Here is an 11,661-nt window from a genome sequence, read left to right as displayed (position 1 = left end):
TCTTAAGTTCACACATCATGCATACACATGCACATGTGTTTGTGTTATGCATGCCTGATCTGTTCTTCTGCTAGTTGCAATAGACCGAGGGTGGGGATGCAGTGGTGGGGTCCAAAAATTTTAATAACAGGTTCCGATGGTGGTGGGATTCAAACAGTGGAGCCGCAATCCCTATTGGGCAGGGAGGTTGCTTTAGTAACCCCTTCTCGGCACTCAGAAAAAATTAGTAACCACTTCTAGAGAAGTGGTGAGAACTGGTTGGATCCCACCTCTGGGGGGATGCCTTTCTTTTCATCGCCGCCCATTCACACAAAGCAGGATCGATGCTGGGGAAGGGGGGAGGGCTGCCAAGGACCCTTCAGATCGCAAGGCGGGCACGCGGGCTTCCTGTCGAGGTAGGCGCTGCAATTCAACCCCCAGTCACACAGGGAAGGCGGGGAAAAAAAGCACACGCTGTGGTTGACTCTCCCTTTTGTTTCGCTGGCAAAGTATTCCACAAGGTTTGTTTTTAAAGGGACTATGGCCCTGTATCCTCAAAATACTTCTGGGCTAGAGGAACGTAACGATTAAGGGAGGGAGGAAAATTAATTTAAAAGCATCTTGCATTAAAAAAAGGAATGTCTGACGGAATCTGTTTAGGTCAACAGTGCTTTCTTTTGGGCTGTGCCAAAACTTTTTGTGACAAAAACAGTTCTAGAGTTTTTCTCACAAAACTCGTGTGTCATTAACAGATAGCAATTCAGCCAGTGCAACTTGCCTCCTTTACTTAGGCATTGGGTATGATGAATATATACCAAGCTGCCTTCAGCCTATTGGTCCACCTAATTCAGCATTATTTAAACTGACTGGCAGAAGGAACAAGAAGAAAAGGTATTGCCTGGCGCCAACCTTTTGAAATCCTTTCACTGGACACGTCAACTTTCCATGTTCTAAGTTTTTGCTCTATCAGTGAGCTGCATCCTTTCCTCGAACTACTATGTCATACTGGCTGTCAGTGGAAATGAGGGGAAACGACAGCTGAATTTTAACATTTACCTGCTGACCACACAAAAGCTCTCCCTAACGCACAAAATATGGCAACCATATTCTTATCTCCTTTCTGGTGTAGATTAGAAATCTGTCACAGAATCAATTTCCCATCTGCTTGCATCTCTTGGATATCCATCTCCTTCCTGATTCCTACTCAGTTCTCCACTGTGTTGTTGAAAATGATCCAAGATGACTTGGATTCATCAGAAATGAGTAGCATTTCCTCTGTCTTGTAATCTGGTAATTTGAGCCACGGTAGCAAACTGATAAATGTTTATTATTTAAATAATTTTGTTTAGTAGGTATATCTGTCTAAGTACATCTTTTATCCCACCTTTCCTGCAAGGTACTTAAGGCGGATACATGGTTCTCCTCACCTCTATTTTATCTTTAAAATCTTCTTGCATCTATTTTATCATCAAACTAATACAGTAAATTAGGTTAGTTTGAGACAGTGACTGACTTTAAATCAGCCAGCAAACTTCGTGGCAGAGTGGGGATTTGAGTTCCCACATTGTAGCCTTTAGTAAACCCAGTCACATTCAAATATGCCTCACCCCCTGTGAGGTGGACAAAACTACTCCACTACACAATAACTCCACACTGCGCCACAGAGAAAAACAGATTTCATTGTGACACCCTGCTGAAGCTGTCAGGCATAGATGCTAGCAAAACATTCAGAGCAAAACTACCAGGCCATGGCCACACAGCCTGGAAAACCCACTACAGCCAATACCACACTGGGGTTCAGCAAACAGGATTATTTGGGTCGAGCTCTTTTCTTCCAGAAAAAGCACTCACAATACAGCTATCCCCTGCATCTGCAATGGGAATATTCCTTTTGTACTCCCAAACAACTCTAATGCTGTCTTATTACTTTTTCATTATCTTTGTGTTCACAGTGAGCTAGCCATGTACATAAAAAGATATTTTCTTTTAGATGTACATCCCAGAACTGTTTCTTATCCCACTGAATATGGATCTGGAGAATTCATTTTTTTTTTTTTTAGAAAATAGTTTTTATTGAATTTTAAAACATTTTACATATTACATTCAGTCGTTTCAACACTTGGGCATCCAACATAGTCCGTTTTTGTCTATAAAAATTAACTTTTGACCTTCACTTTTGGTCAAATATTGACCCATGTACTTAACATATGTTATAACTAATAAACAAGCCGCTAATATATTTCCCCTTCTCAAGGGTTCGTTTTCACCCTCATTTAAATTTCTTGGTTATTTACTTTGAATTGTTCCCTTCCTCCCCCTTAATTGACTCCGTCTAATAAATTAACGTTCCAGGTCAAGTTCAGTGGGAATTATCCCAGTTATTTTTATTCTTTTCTTCCTTTCCCTTATTTTATTTTTAATTTTTCTCTCCTTTAATCATCTTGCTCTGACTCTCAGAGTTTTTCTGAGAAATATTGCCATCTCTCTACTGGTTCTTTCTCCTGCCTCCCCTATTCTTAATTCTATATCTTCAGGCAAAAACATCTTTAATTATATACGAATAACATTCTTTTACAAAATAATATAGACATCTTTAGTACAAATCTCCATTTTATGCTTTATCTCTCATTTACTCTTATTTCTTATCGTAACTCTTGTAATTATTCTTAATCTATTTAATCTTAAACTCTATAGACCCTATATATATAGTGCAATCTTCTCATTGTTTGCCTTGTTTGTTTGTTGTCTCTCTTCGTCATTTTCTTTGCTTTCCTTTAAATACAAAAGAGTCAGGTTTATCAGATAAGACAGGTAACATCGACCAGGTATTTATAATTACATATTTAGATTACTTTTTCAGTTTTCAATTTAACATTTTCTCTAGATAATCAACATATAATTTCCATGTTTTTTTAAATTTTTCTGGGTTATCCTTTAACATGCAGGTTAATTTATCCGCCTCCATTACTTGATACAATCTTCTATTCCAGTCTTCCACGTTGGGGGGATGTGGTTCTTTCCAGAATTTTGCAATTTCCATTCTTGCCGTGGTGATTAAATACATGAACAGGTTGTTATTTCGTTCTATTGTTTTATTGTTTTTAAATAAACCCAGGAGAAAAATTTCTGCTTTCCTTTGTAATTTGGTTTTTAAAATTACTTCAATGAGGCTAATTATCTCTTCCCAATATTTTTTTATTATTTCACATTCCCACCACATATGTAAAAACGTTCCCGTTTTCTTTTTGCACCTCCAACATTTGTCGTTGTTCATACTTTTCATTTTATGCAATTTAACTGGAGTATAGTACCAGCGATGGTATATTTTTTGGCAATTTTCTCGTAGGTCCATTGCTAACGTAAATTTAGCATTATTCCTCCACATTTTTTCCCATTCATCTGTTGTTATGTTTCTTCCTATGTCCTGTGCCCAAATTATCATGTTATCACTTATGTTCTCTTGTTCTGTTTTATAGTTTAACAACAAATTATATATTTTTTGAATTATTTTCTTATTGTCATCTAACATCGCTCTTTCAAACTCATTCTTTTTTATCTGAAAACCTCTTTCTGAATCTTTTTTATATGTTTCTTTTAATTGAATGTAGTGGAACCATTGGCATTTTTTTCCTTGAATTGTTATCTCTTCTCTGTCTTTCAAGTTAATTGTTGAATTTTCCATTTTTAATAAATCCTTGTACGTTTCCCATTTATCTGTATTGCTGAATTCCTTTAATTTTAAGGATTCTATTCTGGAGATCCATAGTGGGGTCTTTTCGTAAAACCAATTTTTATATCTTAGCCATATCCTGGCTAGTGCTTTTCTAATCAAGTGTGTATTAAAGTTGTTAAGGTTTTTATTGCGTTCTATGGGAAATAAAAAGTCGTGCCAGCCTCTATATAGATTATATCCCTCTAATGTAAGTAGATTGGTGTTTTTTAATTCTATCCATTCTTTCATCCACATAACTGCACATGCTTCGTAATATAGTTTCAGATCTGGAAGTGCAAAACCTCCATAGAGTTTTTTTTTGATCATTTGTAAATATTTAATTCTGTTTCTTTTACCGTTCCATATGAATTTATTGATTATTGTTTTCCACTTCTGGAATATTTTGTCCGATAATATTACTGGTAAGTTCTGGTAATAATACATTAGTTTCGGAAGCACGTTATTCTTAATTACTGCAATTCTCCCAGATAATGACAAGAATAGCCCCTTCCACTTATCTAAGTCTTGCTGAATTTTCTGCCAAGTTTTCCCATAGTTATCTTCAAATAAGTTGTTGTTCTTAGTTCTTAATTCTATACCCAAGTATTTTACCTTGTTCACTACTTCAAACCCTGATCTTTTCTTGAAATTTTCTGCTTCTTTATGTTTTACATTTAATAACAGTGTTTTCGTTTTTTCTGTATTGATTTTTAATCCTGCCAATTTACCAAATTGTTCTATAATATCATTTACTCTAATAATTTTTTCTATGGGGTTTTCTATGACCAGTATCAGGCCGTCCGCATATGCCTTGTATTTGTAAGTTTGATCTTTCACTACCAATCCTTTCCATTCTTTTTCCTTATCTAATCTATTAGTAAGTATGTCTAGATATAAGATAAATAACAGTGGGGATAGTGGACAACCTTGTCTTGTACCTTTGGTTATTTTAAATTGTTTGGACAGTTGATTATTTATTCTAATTTTTGCTGTCTGTTTATGATATATTGTTTGAATTGCTTCCAGGAATGGTCCTTCTATCCCTCTTTTTTTTAATCCTTTTATCATAAAAGCCCAATTTACACTGTCAAAAGCTTTGTATGCATCCAGGAACACTAGCGCTATATGTTTAGTTGGGTTTTTTTCTGCATACTCGATAATATTTAATACCGTTCTTATGTTATTTTTTGCTTGTCTGTTGGGTATGAATCCTGTCTGGTTCTTATTTATATATTTTCCTACATATTTCTTTAATCTTTCACTTAGAATTTTTGTGAAAATTTTGTAATCTAAATTAATTAGAGAGATTGGTCTGTATTTACTTGCCTCCAAGATTTCTCCTTCTTCTTTTGGTATTAGTGTTATTTCTGTCTCTAACCAAGATTTTGGTAATGCTTTTCCTTTCATTATGTTATTAAAAATTGTTTCTAATTTTGGTGCTAGAATTGTTTGTAATTGTTGGTAATATATTTCTGTAAGATTATCTGGTCCTGGGGATTTGTCTTTTTTCAATTGTTTTATTATCTCTTGAATTTCTATCGTTGTTATTGGTTTGTTTAAGTTGTCTATTTCTTCTTTTTCAGGTATCGGTAAGTCTATTTCTTCTAAATACTTTTCTATTTCTTTTTCGTCTGTCTTGATTTCTTCTGTGTATAGTTTTTTATAAAAATTTGTCAAACTTTTTTCTATGTCTTCTTCTTTCCTAATTATCTTATCTTTTTCTTTAATTGCTACAATTGTTTTCCTGTCTTTCCTTTTTCTTAATTTATATGCAAGCCATTTTCCGGGTTTGTTTGCCCATTCGAATTCCCTTTGTTTTAGAAATTTCAGTTTTTTACAAGTTTCTTCTGTAAATAGCCCTTTAATCTGTGCTCTAATTCTTTCCATTTGTCTTCTAATTTTTTTGTTGCCTGGTCTTTTTTTAAACTCTTTCTCCAGATTCTCTAGGGTATTATTTAGTAAATTTAGTTCTTGATATCTCTTTTGTTTCATTTTTCTATCTTGTTGTTTTATTAGTCCTCTTGCATACGCTTTACTAGTATCCCAAATTATTGACTCATCTATGTCTGGGGTATCATTAAGTTTGAAAAATTCTTCCATCTCTTTCCGCATTTTTGTTTGAAATATTTTGTTAGACAATACCTTATTATTAATCCATTGTCTATTATTCCCTCTCTTTTTTTGATAGATCTGCCATAGCAGCGGGTTATGGTCTCCTATTACGTTTGGTAAGTATTTTATAGTTTTATGTTTTTTCAATAGTTCATTTGTGGCCCAGATCATATCTATTCTTGTGAAGGATTTATGTCTATTGGAATAAAATGAATAGTCCTTCGTCTGACCCTGTGTTTCTCTCCAGACATCTTTAATTTTCAAATTTTCACTTAGTTGAAAAAAGGATTTTGGTAATTTGTTTAATTCTCTCTTTCCTCCCCCTTTCTTATCTATTTTGGGATCTACTAGTCCGTTGAAATCTCCTAGTATTATTACATTTGTATACATATGTTGTGCCAGTTCGTTCGTCAGTTTTCTATAAAAATTGGATTTCCCTTCATTAGGGGCATAAATTCCTACTATTAGCGTTTGTTCTCCATTTATTGATACTTCCACTCCTAATACTCTCCCTTGTCCATCATTAAATACCTCCTTGGGGTTAAGGAATTCCTTTATATAGAAAGCCACTCCTTTGTTTTTTTTGTGTTGCATCGAATTGCAAAACAAAAGTCCAATTCCTTCCTGTTTTAAATATTGTTTATCTTTATCTTTTAAATGTGTTTCCTGGATGCATACAATCTCTGCTTTTTGTTTTTTTAAATAACTAAAGCATTGTTTTCTTTTTTTGGGGTTGTTTAATCCATTAATATTGATTGAGAATATGTCCAACGTCATCTTTCTTTCTCCTTTCCTCTCTGTTTGTGTATATGTTTTCTTAAGTTTAGTTCTACTTCCTATTGTCCACTATTTTGTATCATTATAAATGTAAATATGAGTATAAGTTTGAACACAAATACGGGTACAGCCCAGAGGAGGCTCTTTAATATGTGGTATGTACCAATGCTTATTTCTTACCATCTCCCCTAGAATTGCCAACATTAGCATCTTTCTCTATCTACAAGCTATATATTTATTTAAATAATTCATTACTTAAACTATCCTTATTTCTATATATTACTTAAACTATCCTTATTCCTATCCTTATTTCTACTTATTTCTGTATATATATCTTATTTGCCATATATAACAATATAATATATTGGAAGCAAAATACAACAGAAATCAAAATATTTATATACTTCCGTGTCTTCTCTTCCTCTTCCACTCCTTCTTCTCCCCCTTACGTCCTCTCGATCATCTTCTTCCTGTGGTGATCTAAAAAATTATCCATTCCCTCTAAGGAGTCTACAGTAATCCTTTTCTGATTCTGTAAGAAGGTAAGACCTTCCAGCTGCAGCCACCTGTACGTAATTTTATTTTCCGTTAACCAGGACACCAATGGTTGGTAGCCTTTTCTTTTCTTACGTATGTATAGCGGTATCTCTTTAAGCACAATCACTTGTTTTTGATTTATTAACAGTCTCTGTTTTGCATGGGCCTGGAGGATTTCGTCTCTATATATTTTTTTCGTGAAAGTTACATTTATATCTCTAGGGAGTTTCCTAATTCTTGCTGTTCTTGAATTTATTCTATAAACCTTGTCTATGGCCTCCCAAACTTCTTCTTTTCCTAAAGATAATAACTCAGCTATTGCATCTACTACCATTTTTCTTGTGTTTTCATTTTCACTTTCCTCACAGCCTCTCAGTCTTAATACGTTTTCTTTCATTTTTAATTCTAGTAAGGCCATCTGGTTTTTTACTTCTTCAATCCCATTTTTGACTATTCCTGTTCTAACATCCAGGGTGGCAATGTTGTTATTTGCTAGCTTAATTTCGTGCTTCATTTCTATGATATTTTCTTCCACCTTTTTCAGTTGGCTCAAGTCTTTTTTGACTTCTGTCAATTCCATTTCCATTTTATCTAGACGATTTCCTAGTTTGTCAAATCCGTCTTTAGTTTCTTCACGGAATCTGGTGATGGTCTCCTTTGTGTCTTCGTGCATCATGGCCATCATTTCAGTCATTTTTTCTAATTTACTGTTCATATCTTCCCCGTTTTTATCTGGGGTTTTTATGTCTTTTAAATCTTGTATTCCCTTTTTTGTGTTGTTCCTCGTGGCCATTTTAAATGATCCTCCTCTCGGTTAATTATCTCTCAGTTTGAAAACGTGCAGGGAAATTACAAAAAGATGACGCAAGCGGGAGGAGAAATGAGGGAACGGGGGGTGGTTTCTCTCCTCCTCTGGGCTGTCTCCGCCTCCCTTTTAGCTCTCCATTCTCCCCCTTTCCAGTCTTTTACAAAATCCCTTCCTGTTCCTGACAGTTATCGGCACTCTATGCCTTTGTGTGCCAGTCACTTCCTGTTTACGTCGTTCCTCTATAGTATTTTCAAACGTCCCCTTCTGGTCTATTTTTCTTCCGGGGTCGTGCGTCACCACGCAATTTCCGTCTCTTTTATTTGTTTATTTTTGGCGAGTTGCCGAGATGTTTCTTTTAAATAAGTTTATTGTCTCTAGGGAAAGCACCGGCTGCGCATTTCCTTGCCGCGCCACCCTCTTTTGCTAATGACTTTTTAAAGCGTAAGTTCGTTTATTTACTCACTCCGGGTGGCTGGGTCGGAATTTCTCAGCGTTTTTTCTTCGTTGCTTTCCTCTCCCAGAGCTCTAATCGCTTCACCTGGTTCTATCTTCACCGGTGTCAATTTTAAGGAGTGCCTCTGGTAATTGGTTTTAATCACGTCTTAATATCAGCTTGCAGTTCTAGGCGGCTCGGTTGCTCTGCCAATGGCTTCTTGCCCCCCTCTGTCCCGTCCGTTCGTTTCTTTGCTCCTGTCCGTATCTCACGATTGCGCCGTTCGTCGGGGCCGCCTCTCGCGAAGTTAGAAGCTCGAACTCACCCCACGTCTCCCCCTTGTTCTCAGGGGAGCTGAAAAGATATTTTTCAGAGGGTATTTGAGTTAAAACGGGCTCAGAGTGCGCTCCGTTAACGGGAGCTGCCGGCGTCTTCGCAACCCGAACCGGAAGTCTGGATCTGGAGAATTCAGACTGAGTGGGAGGTTCACAGGTCTGAGAAAGCTGATTTTGATGGAGAAATGTACCCGTCAAAGTCTTCCTTTATATCAAGGATATCAGGGATTCTCTCTTGCTGCAAGTGGAAGCTAGGAAGTTATCACCAATTTTTTTAAACAGTCATTGATCTGCTGGGATTTTGCAAGTGTCTGTCACAACTCAGTCATAAAAGGGTTAACTGTTTGTATGTAGACAAGTTACCAAAGTCACTGTTTATGACCTGAGCTATTGATTAGCTATTGGTCAGTCAGATCGCCGTTGCTTACATGTTTGTGAGCATGTACATCTGAAGTTATAAAGTTAACTCTGTTTTTTTGTTTGAGCAGACACAACACCACGGCCATGAGCACCAGACAGCAGATAGGTACCAAGATAAAACCAAACATACAGTAATGTAAATGTGTAACAGGAGAGAAAGGATTTCTTATTTTATCTCCATGTAACCTTCCCTTTATAGTTATTAAACATATATAAAAAGCAACTGAGAATCTGTCTCTTCTATTCTACTCTGCTAATATATATATACACACACATACACCCAACATGTTCTTATCAAGTCTACATTTGAGTTTTGCATACCAATCTATTTCCTTTGCTTCAAGTGTACATCATCTGCACTAGCTCCTTAAATCTTTAAACAAATAAGAGATTAGAAAGATAAGAAGTTAAATTCAAGTGACTCAGTTGTTTAACAGGAACAGTTATTTTAGTATTGTGGGTGAGGGACTCTATAGTCATATGCAGAGACAAAGAAGTTACTTATGAGAACTTTTAAAAAGAAGAAGGGAATCAGATTGGAAGGGCTGGTGGTGCAATAGGTCACTCGGGAGAAAGGAGGAAGAATTGTAGAAGAAAGTTATGTTATTTCACAGAAAATCCATGACATGATATAGCAGTAAAAGTGTTGGTCTAGGGCAGTGGTGGCGAACCTATGGCACGGGTGCCAGAGGTGGCACTCAGAGCCCTCTCTGTGGGCACGCAGAGTGCCCCCCTCACATCTAGGCTGGCCTGGGCCACTGAATTTGATTATTAGCATTAAACCTAAGACCTAGTTTTCGGGAAGCAGTGTAGGTAACCCTGTTAAGCGCTGTTAAACCCCACTGATCTTCATGCAAAGAGCTAAAGTCTAAAGTGTGATCCTTTACCTGGGAGTAAGCTTGATTGCTGGCAATGGGGCTTGCTTCTGAGTAAACCCTCCTAGGGTCATGATTCACCCGTTGGAAGAGTTACACGGTTGCTCCAAAGCAAAGCCACCAACTACCACCAAGCTTGCTCCTGAGTAACGCACGCCTCGGAGCCAACCATTTTTTCTAAACTAAAACCTCAGTATTCAGGTTAAATTGCCATGTTGGCACTTTGCGATAAATAAGTGGGTTTTGGGTTGCAATTTGGGCACTCGGTCTCGAAAAGGTTCGCCATCGCTGGTCTAGGGTCTGGGAGGTCCAAATTTAAATTATATTCTGCCAGGGAAACTGGCTGGGTGATCTTGAACTGTTTGTTTTCAGCATGATGTACCTCATAGGATTGTTATTATGTGGGTGTAATGGAGGAGGGGAAATTACTGCAAGCCTTTTTGAGTCCCCATTGGGGAGAACAGTAAGGTATGCATAGCTAAATAAATAATGCCTTATCCTTGATTCGAATGCATTGTGAATCAAATGAACAGAAAGGCCAGACTCAGACTGGGCTGAAGTCAGTGAGAACTGGGGTGGGGACTGAGTCATCATGCCAGTAGCAAAATAAACAGAACAGGGTGTGTCAGGTTGAGATGATACCAGGAGCACTGCCTTTCTGTTCCTATGCACACACTTTGAGCGCTCACTGCTCTGCTAACTCTGCCTCCAGTTCCATTGTCCAAGGGAGACAGGGAAGATATAAATTTGTTCCCTTCCTCAATGCATACGTGCAGGAGGATAAAGTGAAATGGGCGTCTTTCTGGAGTGGAAATAACTGCAAGTGTGGTTGCAGCATCAGAGTCATCTCTCTACAAAGCTCATTTTCTGTTACTGGCTGCATTCTTTTTCCATGCTGCAATCCCTCAGTGGGAATCTTTTCAAGCCACAGATTCCCTCTACTGCTTCAGCACACTGGAGTTTCCTCTGGCAGCAGATCCTCTCCACCCACACTCAGGGCACCACCCTTCCTTGGATCAGCTTTAGTCTTGTCATGTTTTTCACACCATTTGAAATGGATGTCTTTTCTACACAGGATGTCTACGAATGGATGTCTTTGACTACACAGGCCCCTTCAGCAGACTCAGATACAGATGCTTTCCAGAGCCAGCTTGGTATAGGGGTTAAGAGCAGGTGGATTCTAATCTGGTTAACCAGGTTTATTTCCCACTCCTCCACCTGGCAGAGATTTATTCTGGGAGCCATATGTGTTTCCGCACTCCTACATTCCTGCTGGGTGACCATGGGCTAGTCACAGTTCTTCGGAACTATCTCAGCCCCACCACCTCACAAGGTGTCTGTTGTGGGGAGGGGAAGGGAAAGAAGCTTGTAAGCCACCTTGAGCCTCCTTACAGGAGAGAAAGGTGGGGTTTAAATCCAAATTGTTCTTGTTTCTCTGCCGGGATATCGCATAGGAAAGAATGATATCCAACCTTGGCTGCCATCCTGAATTGAGTGCATAACAAATATCTTTTCAATGTAGGGTACACTGGAAATTGGAGCCTTTTCTGTATGAATTGTTTACAATGAATCTTGTCATGTAACACTATGGGGCTCATTCCACACATGCAGAATAATGCACTTTCAAACTGCTTTCAGTGCTCTTTGAAGCTGTGCGGAATGGCAAAATCCAC

General features: G+C 37.6%; 1 protein-coding gene across 1 annotated transcript; it reads right to left on the bottom strand.

Moving 5' to 3' along the window:
• Positions 1-2,445: 2,445 nt before the first annotated feature.
• LOC125433975 lies at positions 2,446-7,938 on the bottom strand. Its single transcript, XM_048498954.1, has 2 exons — positions 6,985-7,938; positions 2,446-2,751 (listed from the first exon to the last, which is right to left on the bottom strand). Exon 1 carries the CDS (start codon positions 7,908-7,910, stop codon positions 7,026-7,028), a length of 885 nt encoding a protein of 294 aa, XP_048354911.1. The 5' UTR covers positions 7,911-7,938; the 3' UTR covers positions 2,446-2,751; positions 6,985-7,025.
• Positions 7,939-11,661: the final 3,723 nt, after the last annotated feature.

Source organism: Sphaerodactylus townsendi, linkage group LG05, assembly GCF_021028975.2.
Source record: "Sphaerodactylus townsendi isolate TG3544 linkage group LG05, MPM_Stown_v2.3, whole genome shotgun sequence".
Classification (NCBI taxonomy): domain Eukaryota; kingdom Metazoa; phylum Chordata; class Lepidosauria; order Squamata; family Sphaerodactylidae; genus Sphaerodactylus; species Sphaerodactylus townsendi.
The sequence above is the reverse complement of the archived record's forward strand: the minus strand, read 5'-3'. Positions and strand labels throughout refer to the sequence as shown.